We start from the raw sequence: 20,181 nt of genomic DNA on the forward strand, positions 1-20,181 counted from the left end.
ATTTTGCCTTTCTTAAAAAAATAATGTTTTTATGGTAAAAAAAATTGAACAACTTACCTTTTAACTGGTCAGCTAAAGGATCCTTCACGTCAATGGCAATTATTTTCCAATCAGTTTCACCTAAACAACGTAATATTATCCAATATGAAAACACACATATAAGTATGAACTTCTGAAAGTCGGGATGTGTGACAGGTAAACAGTCTATATAGTCATGAATATAAGTATTTCTAATTAATATTTTCTGAAAGAAATTCAATATTAATAAAGCCGGGATATACAACAACAACAATAATAATAATAATAATAATAATAATAATAATAATAATAATAATAAAAATTAAAATGTTGTGCATTAATTACACCATGTATGGTGGGTCCCTATCACCACGGCATGGCGCGTCCTCAGGTTGCGGATAGAGGAGACGGCCTCCAGATATGGAGGGTAGCTGCGAATATATTGAATAAGCAGCCGTGGACAGCCGATAAGGGGTGGTCCTCCAGCTTGGGGGTTGGGCGAAGGGCTAACAACCCATCACCGTAAAAAACAGCTTGTTACGAATTCCTATAGTAAGCCTCGGACTAGGACTGATTCTCTGGCACGACCACAGCAAAGGAATAAGGTTTTGAGATTTGGCACTTGGAACGTAACTAGTCTTTATAGAACAGGAGGGGTAACATTAGTAGCAAAAGAACTAGCTAGATATAGAATAGACTTTGTGGGAGTACAAGAGGTTAGGTTAGATGGGAATGGCATATCACAGATAGGAGATTACTTGTTGTATTATGGGGAAGGAAACAATAATCACCAATTAGGAACAGGATTCTTTGTACATAAAAGAATAAAATCAGCAGTAAAAAAGGTCGAATTTATCAGTGACAGGTTATCATATTTAGTACTTAAGGGTAGATGGTGCGACATCATAGTTATAAATGCTCACGCCCCTACAGAAGAGAAAGACGACTATATAAAGGATAGCTTCTATGAGGAATTGGAACATACTTTTGATCAGTTCCCTAGATATCATATGAAAATTTTATTGGGGGATTTCAACGCTAAAGTAGGACGGGAGGATATTTTTAGACCAACTATTGGAAAAGAGAGCCTACACGCAATTAGTAGTGACAATGGAGTTAGATTAGTCAACTTTGCCACATCGAAAAATTTAATTGTCAAAAGTACAACATTCCCCCATAAGGATATACATAAATATACTTGGACTTCTCCAGATGGATTGACACACAACCAAATAGATCACGTCTTGATAGATAAACGGAGACATACTAGTATAGTAGATATTCGAACTTTCAGAGGTGCAGACTGTAATTCTGACCATTATTTGGTGATTGGAGAATTAAGAGAAAGATTATCAGTAGCCAAGCGAGTAGAGCAACAAGTTAATATTACTAAATTCAATATTTTGAAATTAAAGGACGAGGAAGCTAAGCAAAATTATCAGGTCGAAATTTCGAATAGGTTTGCCACTTTAGAAAGTTCCGACGAAGTTGAGAAAGAATTAGATGTTAATAGCGTGTGGGAAAATATCAGAGATAGTATCAAAATTGCAGCTGAGCAGAGCATAGGTTATTATGAAACTAAGAAAAAGAAACCGTGGTTTGATGAAGATTGTTGCATGGTAGTAGAAAGAAGGAAACAGGCAAAATTGAAATTCTTACAGGATCCAGTTGAGGAGAATAGAGATAATTATTTCAATGAAAGACGGGAAGCAAGTCGTACACTTAGGAATAAAAAGAGAGGTTACTTGAAGGAAAAACTGAATGAGGTAGAAACAAATAGTAAGAATAAAAACATTCGAGATTTATATAAGGGTATAAAGGAATTTAAGAACGGATATCAGTCAAGGGTAAACGTGATCAAGGATGAGAATGGTGACTTGCTTGCAGACTCTTCATCAATCCTAAACAGATGGAAAAACTATTTTGCGCAACTACTAAATGTACATAGGCCAAATAGAAATGATCGGGACGATATTGAAATACAAACTGCTGAGCCATTTATACCCGAACCCACGATTTCAGAAGTCGAAATTGCGATAGAAAATCTGAAAAAGTACAAGTCTCCAGGTATCGATCAAATTCCAGCAGAATTAATACAAGAGGGTGGAAGTGCATTATATAGCGAAATTTATAAACTTGTACTTGCTATTTGGGAAAAGGAAATTGTACCAGAACAATGGAAGGAGTCCATAATTGTACCTATTTTTAAAAAGGGGGACAAAACGAACTGTGGTAACTTTCGAGGAATATCACTTTTGTTGACGTCGTACAAAATTTTGTCCAATATTCTTTTGAGGAGATTAACTCCGTACGTAGATGAAATTATTGGGGATCATCAGTGCGGTTTTCGGCGTAATAGATCGACTATTGATCAGATTTTTTGTATTCGGCAGATAATGGAGAAAAAATGGGAGTATAAGGGTACAGTACATCAGTTATTCATAGATTTCAAAAAGGCATATGACTCGGTTAAGAGGGAAGTATTATATGATATTCTTATTGAATTTGGTATTCCCAAGAAACTAGTTCGATTAATTAAAATGTGTCTCAGTGAAACATACAGCAGAGTCCGTATAGGTCAGTTTCTATCTGATCCTTTTCCAATTCACTGCGGGCTAAAGCAGGGAGATGCACTATCACCTTTACTTTTTAACTTCGCTTTAGAATATGCCATTAGGAAAGTTCAGGATAACAGGCAGGGTTTGGAATTGAACGGGCTACATCAGCTTCTTGTCTATGCAGATGACGTGAATATGTTAGGAGAAAATACACAAACGGTTAGGGAAAACACGGAAATTTTACTTGAAGCAAGTAAAGCGATCGGTTTGGAAGTAAATCCCGAAAAGACAAAGTATATGATTATGTCTCGTGACGGGAATATTGTACGAAATGGAAATATAAATATTGGAGATTTATCCTTCGAAGAGGTGGAAAAATTCAAATATCTTGGAGCAACAGTAACAAATGTAAATGACACTCGGGAGGAAATTAAACGCAGAATAAATATGGGAAATGCCTGTTATTATTCGGTTGAGAAGCTCTTATCATCCAGTCTGCTGTCCAAAAATCTGAAAGTTAGAATTTATAAAACAGTTATATTACCGGTTGTTCTATATGGCTGTGAAACTTGGACTCTCACTCTGAGAGAGGAACATAGGTTAAGGGTGTTTGAGAATAAGGTGCTTAGGAAAATATTTGGGGCTAAGCGGGATGAAGTTACAGGAGAATGGAGAAAGTTACACAACACAGAACTGCACGCATTGTATTCTTCACCTGACATAATTAGGAACTTGAAATCCAGACGTTTGAGATGGGCAGGGCATGTAGCACGTATGGGCGAATCCAGAAATGCATATAGAGTGTTAGTTGGGAGACCGGAGGGAAAAAGACCTTTAGGGAGGCCGAGACGTAGATGGGAGGATAATATTAAAATGGATTTGAGGGAGGTGGGGTATGATGATAGAGACTGGATTAATCTTGCACAGGATAGGGACCGCTGGCGGGCTTATGTGAGGGCGGCAATGAACCTTCGGGTTCCTTAAAAGCCATTTGTAAGTAAGTAAGTGCATTAATTACAAATACAAAACATAAATAGTTCAAAAATACTTCTATAACTTCACACAACATACCGGTACACCAAAGAGAAAAGCAGTAAAACAAACTTTAATTTTGGTTATGTGAATTCATTTGACATACTCAAAGTTGACAAGATTATTAAATCTGTTACTGTGATCAAACACTTTATGTATTTGTGGTTTGCATGCCTGTTAATGTATCTTCAAACCTGACGAGGGTAACAAATACAGGTAATAGAAATCCTCAGCATGGTTTACTTTGGGAAGTAACTCTTAGTAATAGACGTTACCTCGATAATAACTGTGGAGATCACTTCAGGAAAAGACTGGGAAAACAAAAATTCGTAATTTCACTGGTCGAGAACCATTTGCATTACAGTTTCTTTGATGTATCAGTATGTGTTGCACAAATTGAAAATAGCTAGAGGTGTAAATTAAGTTGCTACTGCTAGATTCTTGTTTAAATTATTTTAATTCCTTGCACTCGGATTTAATCTCCAGTTTGCTCAAGAATTTGCAGTGCAAATCAAGCTTTCATATCGAACCCGGGACCTTTGGTTAAATGTACCAATGCTTTACCAACTGAGCTACCCGGGAACTCTACCAGACACTAATCTAATTTTTCCCTCTATATCCACAAACCTCAAAGTGGGCTGACAACCGTTGGTAGAGCATTAGCACATTTAATCAAAAGGTTCCAGGTTCGATATCCGACCCAGGAATAATTTTTCCCCCGAAATTATTCGAATTTGCAGTGTGCTGTAAAGAAATTGATAAAAGTAATAACCATGGTATGCAAAGTTTCTGATGCAGAATTTATTAGAGGCTATGCCGAAAGTTTTTTCTTACTGATAAAGATGTCTCAGTAAGATTATTTGGTGTGGTAAATCTCGCATGTCCCATGCCGTGGCGTCATGGTCTAAGGCATCCTGCCTGGGACTCGCGTTACGGAATGCACACTGATTTGAGTCCTCATGGGAAAAGAAATTTTCTCATGAAATTTTCGGCCAGTGTATGGGACCGGTACCCACCCTGCATCGTGATGCACTTGGGGAACTACGATAGGTAGCAAAATCCGGTTACCCAAACCAGCTATAACAGCTGGGGGGGCTCATCGTGCTAACCACACGATATCTCCATTCTGGTTGGTTGATCATCCACCTCTGCTTCGGCATGTGGCCGTGAGGCCAGCAGCTAGCTGGTCAGTCTTGGCCCTTCGTGGGTTGTAGCGCCACGGATTATTTATTATTTAAATCTCGCACAACCACAGCTCGCCAAACAAGGCGATTAGGAACCAATTACTTGGTTCTTAAATACTCAACAATAGAAACCAAGCAACCATAATGTATCATACGAAGTCTGAGACCATACATATATAAATGTATTTGTTCAAATATGACGACTAAAAGAATGGCCTACACAATCACTAGCACACAAATTAATGGTATTTTGTGACGTGTAATTACAGCATCATTCTCAAAACATGTTTGCTACTGGAGCCAAAGATACTGAAAAAAAGTCTTATGGACAAATTCATAATGCAATGAATATATAAAACATTAGAAAAGTCTCTTTATAGTGAGCCGAGGTTGGTATGTTCAGTCACACCCTGCAGAAAGTCAGTAATGGGCAATCTTCTGTAAAGAAGGGTTGCAGCAGCAGCGGACAGTGGGTTTGAAAGTTGAGGAGGCCAAGACGTGAATGAGGAGAATATAAATATATAAGGTCTGTGACGTACCTCATTACCAAGCGCAGAAATTATAGATTTTAAGAAATTAAAATTAGGTTTTCCAATTTATGTTTTAGGATTTTAAATCTTATGTTTAGGAATTTATATGATTTTACGGGGAAAGAATAAAAATAAACAACATACTGTTAATATATTACAATGGCTTGGTAAAGATAGCCTCTCTTTAAGACACTCTAAGTCCTAACCTATGAATTAGATCTTTTAGGTCATATTGAATTTAAGAATGTTACTCTTTGCTACATAAAACGAATAAGAAAAACAATATTTCGAGAGTAACGAGATTGCAACAAAATTGAATCGAACCTAAGAATTCGGGGCTTGCTCATTACTATTACATAGTCTAATTTTACAGCAAATTAACTCAACGATCCTCTCTCTTCGCAAACCAATCAAATAAGTCACAACACACTGAATAACTGCTACTAGAGCGCTTTCAGAATAAGAAGGCATATAAGGCGGAGCTAGTTCAGGCCGGTCTATGTCGACTAGCCAGTGACAGTGAAGCGGTGTTGCCTAGTTAAATCGTCGCGAAGTCTCGCTGAAGCGTCGCGTATTAGTTTATTTCTTGCACGCACAATACTTATGGCTAGGAATGAATTTAAAACAATGGCATTCGATAGAACTCCGAATTCTGAATCCAACAGTACAAGAATGGCAATTGTATGTCAACTGGTTCGCGTGTTATCGCTTTAAGACTAAACAGAGATATCCAACCTATAGCATAGAACATATTTTGCTCTGAATTCCGTCTCTGTAAACGAAGATAGAATCTGTTTATTTTCACATTCAGATGTGGACTGTTTTCTCTTGTGTGATGCGTAACTTACCGTAACAATGTCTCTTGAAGGGATTGCAATTGGCTCTGGTGTTTCATATGTTATATGCAAAAGGATAGTCCAACACTCACAAGCGAGGAGTATGGTATTTTTGTATATAATTTTTTAAAGGACTAACTTATGATTCAGTGCGTGTCAGTTCTTCACGAACAAAGAATCTGACTGCAGAGACGTGTGGTTTAGAAGTGCATACGTTATCTCATATTCCCGGACAGGACAAAGAGACAATTAAAATAGGTGGTATACTTGAGTTTACCTCTCCTGGAAAATAACGAAAAACAAACGTGTTAATTATTTGTACAATTTTCAGAACCGTGTATTACTTCATCGTACGATATTTTAAATATATTAGTAGTATGTGTTAGCAGTGCCATTATAATAGAACGTGGAAAGAAGAAGAAAGCCGAGAATAATCATAGGTACGATTTTCACTTTTTATTGGAATATTATACATGGTATAAGACGAAATATTGCATAAACATAAGAGATAGTTGGATGATATTGTAAACATAAACACTCCTGCCTCTTTTTCCATGAGTTATACGAAGAGCATTAACAGCATTCTTCCTTAAGAGCATTAGAAAACTTTATAAAATGAAGCACATTAACTATATTTCACTTTTAAAATAAATACAGGCATGCTAGGAACGAGGAGATTTTATAATTCCAAAACTCAATTTCTATTTTAAAAACCTTTCGTTATATATATTACACTTTATACTATTTTTTCTAATATACAATTTTATCTCTAATATATCAACGATATTATTGGATTACGGTTTTCATATTCGCTTCTGTACAACTACCTTCACTCGTAGGTTTATATTGCCACAGGCCAGAGTGATAGAACATAGAATCCTGGACTTCTAGGTAGGTATAAGCTTGAGGATTAAATTAAATTAGATAGGCTTGATTTAATAAGGTAAAAGAAAGTAATCTTCAGTTTAAATATGAGTACTGAATTAGGCCTACATATGAATAGATATGCTTATATTCTTATAGCCGGATTCTTAGCCAGAATATGGAACACTGGACCTCTAGATATGTAAAAATTAGATGATAAAATAAAATTACATGGACTTAGTTTATCAGAGAAAAATAAAATAATCTACAGTTCCAGTATGAGTACTGAATTATATATGAACACACATTATGATTACGTTGCATTATAGCCAGATTCGTAACCAAAATGTAGAACCCTGGACCCCTAGGTATGTATAAGCTAGAGAATTAAATTAAATTATATAGGCTTCATTTAACGGAGGTCCAACTTCAATACTAAATTACGTATCTACAGATATGTTTTCGTTTTGTTATTGCTAGATTCTTAGGCTGCCCCTACAAACAAACTGTACCTTATCTTTCCTCTGGAGAAATAAACAATAATAAATTCAGCTTTGCTGTACAAGGAAGTCTGAGTAAGAATTAAAACATTCTTTCTCAGACATTAGCGAAGGAAATTTCTACATATCTGTCACTTTATTTCGCAAGTCAGTGACTCCAAGAGCTACTGATCTATGAAGCGAAGAAGTAATAAAAATTGAGATGAGAATTACTTCAGTAAGAGTAATTATATTTAAACATTATACACAATGAACAAACAGGTCTCGACCCGCTCGCTCAGCAAGAGTGCTGCTACTGATATGTTCTGTCCTTATTTGTTGTCTCTGTCTTCCACGTCTCGTGCACCGTGCACTGTGTGACAACGTCGAACTGTTGCTAGCACTCAATTGGCTTAGGCCATATGCCTTCTTATTCTGAAACCGCTATAGAAGAAGCTAGAGACAAATCTGCATTTGTTTCTAAACTCGCGATATATTTAAAATACTGTATAAGTAAATACATCTCGTAACACAAAAGAATAAAATAACTAGAACACCTGCAAACAAGAGAAAATACAACAATGTAAAAGGAAACTTTTACGTAGGAAGAGAAAACTAACACGTGACTCAATTTTCTAAAACCAAGAAGAGAGAAAGAGATCGAGCTTCCCAGTACAGCCGAAAGCAGCCGTGACTATAAGCTGTACAGTTATCAGCAGTGGGTAGGACTCTCCAAATCGGCTGCCCTCGCATATTCTAGTCAAGTTTAAACACTCTTCTAACCAGCTATCTTATTGGTTGAACTGCTGTTGTCTTGGTTACCAGGGAGTAGCGTTATGTAACCAACTCCTCTCTCCCTCTCTCGCATAGACGCTGCAGGATGCTAGATGTCGACTATACAGGTTACAGCGCTATCTGTTTTTTTCAGTACGAATTATCTGTACTATCTACAGTATACTGAGCGGGCATCACCAACTGGATGTGGTCGACTTTACGTAACTTACATCTTAGTTGTAGTTACTTACTTACTTATTGGCTTCTAAGGAACCCGCCCTCACATAAGCCCGCCATTGGTCCCTATCCTGAGCAAGATTAATCCAGTCTCTATCATCATACCCCACCTTCCACAAATCCATTTTAATATTATCTTCCCATCTACGTCTCGGCCTCCCCAAAGGTTTTTTTCCCGCTGACCTCCCAACTAACACTCTATATGCATTTCTGGATTCGCCCATACGTGCTACATGCCCTGCCCATCTCAAACGTCTGGATTTAATGTTCCTAATTATGTCAGGTGAAGAATACAATGCGTGCAGCTCTGCGTTGTGTAACTTTCTCCATTCTCCTGTAACTTCATCCCTTTTAGCTCCAAAATATTTTCCTAAGAACCTTATTCTCAAACACCCTTAATCTCTGTTCCTCTCTCAAAGTGAGAGTCCAAGCTTCACAACCATATAGAACAACCGGTAATATAACTATTTTATAAATTCTAACTTTCAGATTTTTTGCCAGCAGACTAGATGACAAAATCTTCTCAACCGAATAATACCAGGCATTTCCCATATTTATTCTGCATTTAATTTCCTCCCGAGTGTCATTTATATTTGTTACTGTTGTTCCAAGATATTTGAATTTTTCCACCTCTTCGAAGGATAAATCTCCAATTTCTATATTTCCATTTCGTACAATATTCTCGTCACGAGACATAATCATATACTTTGTCTTTTCGGGATGTACTTCCAAACCGATCGCTTTACTTGCTTCCAGCAAAATTTCCGTGTTTTCCCTAATCGTTTCTGGATTTTCTCCTAACATATTCACGTCATCAGCATAGACAAGAAGCTGATGTAACCCGTTCAATTCCAAACCCTGCCTGTTATCCTGAACTTTCCTAATGGCATATTCTAGAGCAAAGTTAAAAAGTAGAGGTGACAATGCATCTCCCTGCTTTAACCAGTAGTGAATTTGAAAAGCATCAGATAGAAACTGGCCTGTACGGACTCTGCTGTAAGTTTCACTAAGACACATTTTAATTAATCGAACTAGTTTCTTGGGAATACCAAATACAATAAGAATATCATATAAAACTTCTCTCTTAACCGAGTCATACGCCTTTTTGAAATCTATGAATAACTGATGTACTGTACCCTTATACTCCCATTTTTTTCTCCAATATCTGTCGAATACAAAAAATCTGATCAATAGTCAATCTATTACGCCTAAAACCACACTGATGATCCCCAATAATTTCATCTACATATGGAGTTAACCTTCTCAAAAGGATATTCGACAAAATTTTATATGATGTCAACAAAAGTGATATTCCTCGAAAGTTACTACAGTTAGTCTTGTCCCCCTTCTTAAAAATAGGTACGATTATGGACTCCTTCCATTGTTCTGGTACAATTTCCTTTTCCCAAATTGCAAGTACAAGTTTATAAATTTCGCTAGATAATGCACTTCCACCCTCTTGTATTAATTCTGCTGGAATTTGATCAATACCTGGAGACTTGTACTTTTTCAGATTTTCTATCGCAATTTCGACTTCAGAAAGTGTGGGTTCTGGTATAAATGGCTCAGCAGTTTGTATTTGAATTTCGTCCCGATCATTTCTATTTGGCATATGTATATTTAGTAGTTGCCCAAAATAGTTTTTCCATCTGTTCAAGATTGAATGAGAGTCTGCAAGCAAGTCACCATTCTCATCCTTAATGACGTTTACCCTTGCCTGATATCCGTTTTTAAATTCCTTTATACCCTTATATAAATCTCGAATGTTTTTATTCTTACTACTTGTTTCTACCTCATTCAGTTTTTCTTTCAAGTAATCTCTCTTTTTATTCCTAAGTGTACGACTTGCTTCCCGTCTTTCATTGAAATAATTATCTCTATTCTCCTCAATTGGATCCTGTAAAATTTCAATTTTGCCTGTTTCCTTTTATCTACTATAATGGAACAATCTTCATCAAACCACGTTTCTTTTTCTTAGTTGTGGTGAATAGTAAAATTAATATAAAAGAAAAAATGTTCGTTATTTGGTGTAACTTGTCTGTGATCTTAATTCAGCTGAAATTATTACTGCCATATTGTGTTCTGGTAAAATATTAGGGGAGGCTCGGGCTCCCTTGCCTCCCCTGAAAATCCGCCGCTGGATTGCAGATTATTGTGACAAGAGTGAAAAACGAAATTATAGCAAATGGATGTAGTTTTCTTTTTTTCGGAGAAGGACCCATAGGCAAGCACTGCAGCCTTAGGCTTATAGTGCAATCTCCTTTCAAGTCCTTGTAGGATCGCTCTTCAAGCACGTGATTCACTGTATGATGTCATTTCGATACAGCCGAACACTCTTAAACCAATGTCAATAATATAACTATGAAATAATATTTCCTGGTTTAATTCTTCTCCTTTCCAAATAGGAAAGTAAGAGAATAAGTGCAAAAAAAAAAAACAATTTTCAAGCAACCAATCAATTTCTTTTCCATTCTCCAATACACCTACACATATTGGAATACTATGACAAGAACATGTAATAAGGTTGACCATGATATTCTTTTATTAAAATTGAAACAATATGGATTTTCTTTCTCATTGCTATCGTTAATTAAATCATACTTGAAAGGAAGAGTACAAGTTGTGAACTTTCATGGACATACTTCTAAGCCTTTTACGGTAAATTCTGGTGTGCCTCAAGGTTCCAATCTTGGTCCATTATTGTTTTTATTGTTTGTTAATGATATTGTGAATTGTGTACAACATTCTAAAATTTTATTATTTGCGGATGATATTAAATTGTATAAAGAAATCAAAACTATATCAGATTGTAAGCTACTTCAAACAGATATTACAAACTTACATATTTGGAGTATTAATAATAAATTGTTATTTAATATAAATAAGTGTATACATATGACCTTTTCTAGATTGAAAAATACAATTAAATTTTCATATAAAATAGAGGCAAAAGTTTTACCAGCAGAAAATGAACATAAAGATTTAGGTATATTATTTAGAAGCAATTTTACATTTTATAGTCATATTAATAATATTATAAATTTGTCCTATAAAAGTTTAGGTTTTGTTATGAGAAATTCTTGTAAATTCAAAGTCAAAACTATATAATAATTTTGTATAATTCCATTGTTCGATCTAAATTAGAGTATGCTGCTGTTATCTGGAACCCAGTTACTAACAAATATATTCTGTTACTAGAAAAAATTCAAAATAAATTTCTAAAATGGTGATATTACAGACTTTATAATGATTATCCTACCTATGAGAGTTATGCTACAATGCTTCAACATTTCCATTTTACTAGTTTGCAAATTCGACGAAATTGGCAATCTTCAAACTTTCTTTATAAAATTATTAACAATAAGTTGGATTGTGTTGGTTTATTTTATTATATAACATTATATGCACCTAAGCTTAAAACGAAATTTCGAAATTTGTTTTACATACCAAGGACAAATACTGAATCCCACAAAAATTCCCCAGTTTTCCAAATGGTACAGTTATACAATAAATTACATCCTCATCCTAAAGTTGATATTTTCAATATGAATTTCTCTAGATACAGACTTATTTGTTATCATATTTTACAGAATATTGTTGTTAGTTAATTTGAAGCTACTTTCATACCTTATTTCAATTTCTCTTTTTTTCTTTCTCTTATTTCTATTTTGTTTCAGTTTTTAATAAGTGTATGTTTCCTTTTCCTTGTTTATGTTTTATCAATTAATTTGTTAGTCGTGAACATTGTAATTGGGCGTTGCCTGTTATGTTCATCAAGAAATGAATAAATAAATAAATAAATAAAATACCTTTGTGCGAGATCGTGCGTATTTGCTTGTTTTCCGCACAGAACCAATACGCGGTAAGTGTGAAATACCACATTCAGTATTCCCAACGTAACACACATAACAATTTCCCTCTTCTTACCGCTTAAGCGTGACATTCATTTTACTGCTTTAGGCTTTGAACATATTATTTTCAGAGACGTTTAACATAGTAATAATTATAAATTGGAAACTTAGGCTACCACCGCAATTTCACCTAAATTGCAATGTTAATTATTGTTTTTAAATATTTGCAAAAATTAAGTAAAGTCTACTACTCCACGAAACTTATTGCATTCCTGATACAAATAACATTAAGAAAGCCGTGAAAAAATCAACAAGATTCCAGATGCCGATGTTATTACTGCAATATGTTATATAAATAATATTGTTAAAATATTAAAATGAAAAATAAATCATTACATAACCTTACCGTTTGTTTTAAGTTCGCATTTATAGACTGGGGGAAAAAAAAAGACAGACGTATATCACGGCCTGCTGGAGTGTAGTAAACACAGAAAACATTTTATAGCAACAATTTTGAAGAAAGATATTTTGGTGTTCCGAAGTTGCCGTCATTAAACAGAAACCAACATGGAGATTTCATTGCAACTAATTAGAAATTCGTCTTTCAGGTATGTAATAAATGATCTTCGCACAAAATAATGTACGATACACGAGCGGTATGTTTGTTTTCATGTTCTCGGAAATTAAAAAAGCTCAACTACGTTTTGCTTTTTCAATCTTTTCCTCGACCATGAAAACGTCAACATACCGCTCTTGTAACGTATACTACTATTGCAATCTAATATATAAATTTTGAATTGATCATTGAATTATCATCATCAGCATTCATTTTTTCCTCACTTTTAAATTTAATACAATGATAAATAAAATTGTCTTAATCCTCAGTGTTAAAGTATCCTTACATCAGTGTTGAAGTACCTTTGGCAACAAAGACTTGATAAGTAAGTTGTTTACCTTCATCAATGAGTGCCACGGTTCCAAGCACCTTAACCTGAAGAACTTCTCCCCTCTTTGCTACTCGGTAACCAATTTCCAGAATATCAATTGGATCGTTATCACCTTTGCACCCAGTTGATTCGTCTAGTACTTCCGGATTTTCCCAAGTCTGTAAACCAAATGATTTTACAAGTTTTATAGTATCAGTATATACAGTGAAACCTGTCTAAAACGGCCATCTGAAGTTACCTTGTAAAATGGCCGTTTTATCAGGTGGCCGCTTGATTAAGGTTGCGGTTTTTATGAATCAGCATGAAAATACTGAATTTCGTTGACTTTTTAGTATTGTGCGCGTACAACAATCGTGCATATTAATGTCAGCCTCTTCCACTCTTGGCAACTAGCATTTTCAAAACTCGCTTGCAGTACCTCAGTTTAAATGACTGAATAATACCTTGTTCAAGAGGCTGGAGGTGTGATGTATTTGGGGGAAGAAACACCAATTTCACGGATCACATTGCGATTTTGTCATTTAATCTTCGAATTGAAATCGCATAGCCAATTCTCAAATAATGATGATGCATACAAGCTTTATTGTTGGCAGTCCACTTCACCCCCAGTAAGCTCATGTCAACATTTTTTTAAACATCTCGGTTTCAATGATTTCCCTATCATTAAGAGTGGTTCTTTTTCTCCTGCAGCATTACAAAAAAAAAAAAACAGCAGGGTTATTCTGTCTTTTGCCAACTTCCCCCCCTTTACACTCTTTTTTCTTAAAACTTAAAGTTTTGTTAGGGAGGGCTCTGAAAAAAAAAAGCCTGTATGAAAAGAAGAAACATTCGTAAAAGCTGGTCCAAATAGAGAAAGATAGAAAGAGGAGGGAAAAAAATAAAATTCGAATGGTTAACTACTGACCTAAAACATACTGTGACATTTTCGATAGAAAAAGTCCGTGTTTCAATCCTTTAAAACGAGTAAGAATTTATAGCTGTGCAGGGTCGGAGTGGATAGTGACAAAAGAGTCATAAACAGTAACAAACTAACCCCGAAGATATGGAGGGTATACTGTTGTACACTTAGCTATTGTCCCCTGTCCTCTAACCATCGAAAAAATAGGTCAGATAGTATCCGTGAAAAGATTTTTTGTTGGACAGTGACTGTTATAGTCAGGTTCCAATCCAAATAGACCCCGGCCGCTGGCCGGCGCATGAGATGGCCGCTAAATAGACAGAGAATTTGTATTGATCTTATGGAAAATCCAATTGGTTCCAGAGAAAATTGGCCTTTTGGCCAGGTGGCCGTTTAAATGAAGTGACAGCAAAGGCAGGTTTCACTGTACAATCATATTAGAGATGAAGACTTTACTGTTTAATAAATAAAATACAGTAAACTCGAAAAGATCATCCAGTTTAATCACACTCATATACAATTACAGTAGAACCTCTATTATCCGTGGTAATGAAGGGGGTGGACTGAACGATTAATAAAAAAAATCGGATAATCCGTATCATAAAAGATTTTCATAAATTAAGTGCATAATACTTTGGCCTACAATTTTGTGACTTCCTTCATGGCCTGGTGTTTAACGTGCTTTGTAGTGGTTCAGGAGTTGACTAAAAGTTCAGTTGTCTTCTTAAAATCAAGGGTTGTTGGTTGATTGTCTGTGGAAACACAAGAATAGTAGATGTCTCATGTTGGAGATTTACAAACTTTATACAACTTTTCCTTTTTTTTTATTAAATCACTTTCAGTTGTACTCGTTTACTTTGAAGCAACATTAACCACAGTTTCTCCTTTCTCAAACCACTGAAATATTTGTAATTTTTTCTATAATTAACACAATATGTTTGCTTTTGACAATTGTGGAAGACATTTTGCATAGACGTTATACATATGGCCAGTGAAATAATAAGGATGAGATCTGAATGGTGCATGGGTTTGTGAAAGTTCTTGGGGTAATTTCTTTGAAAGCTGGCAGTGACTATTTTACAAGTAATTATTTCTGTTGTCGACAGTGAGTCATTCCAACTAAGTATGTATATACTGTGTAAAGATAAAGGTACGTTTGGAAAACTACCTAGAAAAATATTGTACAGTATTGTCAAATGGGCAAACTTGGAACATTATCATAGGGTATTTTCGTTTTGTCACAGTGGCAACATAATCTTCAATTGTACACTTTGTTGTGCAATACATTGTTTCTATTACAGTTTGGTGTTACTGTGACAAAACGAAAATACCCTATGATAATGTTCCAAGTTTGCCCATTTGACAGTACTTCATATTTTTTTTAATAACAATAATAATAATACTTTATTTATACTGGCAGAGTTAAGGCCATAGGGCCTTCTCTTACACTCTACCGGGTCACAAAGTAAACAAGCAGTTAAAAAAAAAAAGCCAGGAAAAAAGTAGGATAATCCGACAATCGGTTAACAGGGTGACAGATAATCGGGGTTCTACTGTATGTAGTAAAATCTGAAAGCGTAATTCTATAGAATAAATAGTCTAACAAAACAAACTAATGTTCTTCCATTTTTCCTCATGACTTAAGCTCCTAGCTATCGAAATAGACAAATCTGTAAATTACTGTCACGTTGAACTGTTCATTCTGAAAATTTTTAGTTGTGTAAGGAATAATCAGGAACCATATGCTAAGAGTTTATTGACTCTCACATTGTATAGACCTATAGTTTAGTTTAGTTTCTTTAAAAGCCATTAAATAATATAAAATTGCAATAGGCTTCGTTAAAGTTAAAACAATTTACATACAAATTAGTTAAAATTACATTCAAGAATGTGCAGAATGTTTTTTCTTTAACATAATTTTTATTTAAAAGCACTGGGACACACGCCTTATGAAACCACAACCAAAGACACATTAGAATTAATAAAATAATAATTAATGAAAATACCAATGCTTTTTCACAACAGAAGGCAAGTGTGAGAGTATAAAGATGTAGGCCTATACAAAGGAAAGTGAAAAACATAATGAAAAATATTAGTCCTACTTCATACAATCCGATATCTGCATTTCATTTACCACTGCAGACGAAGAATTAGGGAAACAGCTGGAAGGGTCTAAGGTCAGGAGCATAGACAAGACTAATGGAGGAAATGCAAGAGAAGACATGATAAGAACGAGTGAAGGAACGAAGCGACTACCAGATATTAGTGATTGTGAGGACAGAATGAATAGGGCTTTGGAGAGGTTATTAGCGAAGAAGAAGAGTGCTAAAAAGTGAGTGCAAGAAAGTTAGGAGTGGCAAAAGTGTAAGAAAAGGAACAGAGAAGAAAGTGTTAAATGTAAGAAGAAAGTGTTAAGTGTAAGAAGATAGTGTAATAGTGTAATAAGATAAGACTATCAAACAGTGAATACAAGAGAATTAAGGTGAAAAAAAAAAAATCTGAACAAATGAGAAGTGGAATGAGAGAGAAATTGCAAGTGTAATTAAGTGAATTAGATATTTCATGTTTTTCAATGTTATGGGTTGGGAGTAGTATCAGGGGTACTATAACTGTAGGAGTATTATAGAAATAAATTTATGGAAAGAGATAATAAAATAGGAAATTTAGGAGTGAAGCGAAGAGAATGGGATCAATACATAAATAAACAGAGGATAGAAAAAAAAAAGTGATGTAAGTGTTGTAAAATAGAGTAAACGGAAAAGTTAGCAAGTAATGCAGGAGAAAATAGCTGGAAAATAATGATTAAGAATAGGTAGGATGTGAGGGTAGAGAAGAAAATAAATAAAAAATGCAAATTATTAAGGAAGGAATATGCAATATTTAATAGGTGAGCGAGAAATGGAAGGGAGACAGCCTAGGTAGAAGGGAGAGAATAGAAGAGGATAGAGGGGGGAAGGACATAGAGCAATTCAGTTATAACAGAACATTAGAAAGTAATCAAGAAATACTCGGCAAAGAATACATTAATAGAAAAGAGTTATATGTATTGAAGGGATGGTGGATCGAAAAACAGAAATGTGAAGGTCCACCATAACTGTGAATTGTAAAGTTGACTGACAAATAAATATATCATATCATATCATTTCATTTACCTGAGGAATTGCTCCATAATTCCAGATGTAACCATGATGAGGAAAGCAGTTAGCCACAAATCTCAATTTTCCTTTTTTCACATCTTGCTTAACTGGGTTCAGAACCTCCTTCAAATTGATCTGAAAAAACGAAGGGAAAAACAATTAGACCTACATTTTGGAAAATCAAGCTACTTACATAATGATACTAGGTTACCTTCATAAGCATAATTCTTTCTCAAATAAACCTCCACACCATGATAATTATTTCTTTTCAAAAGATAACGGAGTTATGGTTGCTTGCAGATATTATTTCCATGCTGTAAATAATATTATATTTTATGTCCGTAACTTGGAGTATCCAAAAATTAAATCTATAGTTCTTGCAGATATTAATATCAACATACAAAATCGTTACCACATTTCTATTCGACGCCATAATTCACTTTTGTATAATCCTTGGATTAGTACTTAAATCCTCATTATCTTGAGCTGAACTTAATCGTTATCACGAAGGTCAGGTAAGATCAATAAAAAACATACTTTTCCGATTATAAAGACTTTCAAGCACAAATTCTCAAATTTAAATTTGGAATGCCTATCACTGTATAGTAATATTATCAAATTTCAATAAATTTATAAACTAATTTAAATTAAAAGTTGTGTAAAAAATGGCAAAGTTAATATTACGAAAATGTGTGGAAGACATACAGCCTAAAACCCAGAAAGGAAGCTGTAGCTATTTTCATGTTGAATACAGGACATGACTGCCTTACAACACATTTTTGCAAGATTCGAATTTACAACGTAGATGAATGTCCATTGTGCAACATACCAGGATCGTCAATGAACAAAGAACATCTGCTTCAGTTCACTAAACTGAAGAAAAAAGAGCAGCAGTGCAGAAATCCGAGTGCTCTTTGCTGGGAGGCAAGACGCAAAATGGGTTAAATGACCCCAACATATAATACGTTCTTGTATGAAGTGATGGAATTCAAATAAATCTGTTTTAACTTAAGGAAACAAAGTCTACTAAAAATAGTTTCACAGGAGATTTTCAGACCATAAGCTTTCTAAACATGGTAATCTTTAAGACTTTAAGCCACAACAAGAATGAACACAAACAAAATATGCTTTTATTTTACCTCCATTTTAGCATTTGTCCACCGAGGAATTTCAACAACCATATTGAAGATTTTTTTGCTGGCATCAGCATAAATAGGAATGTCATGAAGTGGAGAGATTGGACCAGTTGCATTTTCTGAAATATACCAAAAAGTGTGTGATCAAACTCACCTTCTTTTAGTGATAAAAAACATTATTAAAACATTTCCTATAAAACTATGCAATGAAATAATCCAACAAAGGTCGGTATCTGTAATTAGGCCTATTATAGCAAGAATTTTGGTGCAACTTCCCTTGGAGACCTTTAGAAATATATAAAAAATACCACGGTGATGTAGGTAACTTGAATTGTTATACTATATTACTTCTTGTACTCAAATATTGTAAACATATGGAACACCAGTCACTTGAAACTAAATTGGAACACGATACAAAGTTACTAGCCTGATGAAATGTTCCAACTAAACATATGAAGTAGTTGTCCATGTTAACACTGCACTGTCTTAAATACATATACGTAAATTACTACATTATTATTAGCCTATTATCATAATATAAAGTAAAATATGCCAAATAATTGCACTGGTTGACATACTTACGCTTTCTTGTTTACCGGTACGTTAATCGAAACTAACCTCAAACCTTTCACCAGTTAATTTACTGAACGAAATATTTTTTATATACATAATCAGATGCCATAAAATTTTTCTAAAAACGAAAGAAAACTGGTTTCACTCCAGAAACTACCTCACTGTCATAGTTAATGTAGCCTATTCTAATAAACACATGAAATAAAGTAGGCAAACTATGTTTTCAAAATAATTTTATCTCAACTCGTAAGTGATCTGCAAGATATGAAACAAAAACAAAAAAACTCAAGTGCCCTAATCATTACCGGCATGATACAGGTAAACTTGGACACGAAAAGGTCATAATATCTCCTATCTTATTTACACAATGTACCTATCGTGTTTCTCTAGAGAACTTAAGTCTACAGTACTTATAAGTTTTATAACTCACTGAAATAAATCCTGTAGTCTGTCGTATTCGGTGACCCTCTTTCTATGGCCTGATACATTGCTAAACCAGATAGTTTCCTGAAACTGTTCCTGCACCGTGTGCCAGCAAACAAATGCAGTCTCAATAATTTTGTGCACGAAAAGAACACGTGCGAATTTAGATGCATTTCTGCCATCTACTGGTAAAAAGTGAAGGTCGAGGTACTAGAGAAGGCCGAGAAGGCCAAGTAGGATTACGTAAGTGGAATAGTTCCTCAAACCCACATACATAGATAAGATTTACACATAAAGAAGACAACCGTACTTTATCATTGCGTTATCTAGCCATATCCAGGCACTCATACATAAATACTGAGTGCTAAAACGAGACAAGTCTTCCGTCTTCTAAAATAATTAATTAATTAATTCATAGTGTTCTGCTCAAGGGCAGGTCATTCACTGCAAACCCAGCATTCTCCAGCCTTTCCTATTTTCTGCCCTCCTCTTTTGTCTCCTCATATGCTCCACATATCTTAATTTCGTCTATCTGATTTCTTCTTCCCCAAACTCTTCTCTTGTTCACCATTTCTTCTATTTTAGTGCATCCCTTCAGTAGGCAGTTTCTTCTCAGCCAGTGACCCAACCCTTTTTCTCTTTCTGATCATTTTCATCATAATTCTTTCATCAATTCTTTCCAACACAATTTCATTTCTTATTTT

At 34.8% G+C, this 20,181-nt stretch overlaps 1 protein-coding gene across 2 annotated transcripts in view; it reads right to left on the reverse strand.

Moving 5' to 3' along the window:
* Nucleotides 1-19,701, reverse strand: part of Nurf-38 (Inorganic pyrophosphatase Nurf-38) — a 37,154-nt gene extending 17,453 nt beyond the window's left edge. Inside the window, exons 1-5 of one of the 2 annotated variants that reach the window (XM_069844417.1) lie at nucleotides 19,485-19,670; nucleotides 18,485-18,600; nucleotides 17,361-17,480; nucleotides 13,318-13,468; nucleotides 58-120 (exon numbers count right to left, since the gene is read on the reverse strand). In XM_069844417.1, coding sequence (XP_069700518.1) covers nucleotides 58-120; nucleotides 13,318-13,468; nucleotides 17,361-17,480; nucleotides 18,485-18,600; nucleotides 19,485-19,659 — 625 coding nt within the window. In that variant the 5' untranslated portion in view covers nucleotides 19,660-19,670. Of the gene's footprint in view, nucleotides 1-57; nucleotides 121-13,317; nucleotides 13,469-17,360; nucleotides 17,481-18,484; nucleotides 18,601-19,484 lie in introns of both variants that reach the window. The other variant, XM_069844418.1, reaches the window with a different exon arrangement.
* Between the last annotated feature and the right edge of the window lie 480 nt (nucleotides 19,702-20,181).

The sequence above is a fragment of the Periplaneta americana genome, chromosome 13 (genome assembly GCF_040183065.1).
Source record: "Periplaneta americana isolate PAMFEO1 chromosome 13, P.americana_PAMFEO1_priV1, whole genome shotgun sequence".
Classification (NCBI taxonomy): domain Eukaryota; kingdom Metazoa; phylum Arthropoda; class Insecta; order Blattodea; family Blattidae; genus Periplaneta; species Periplaneta americana.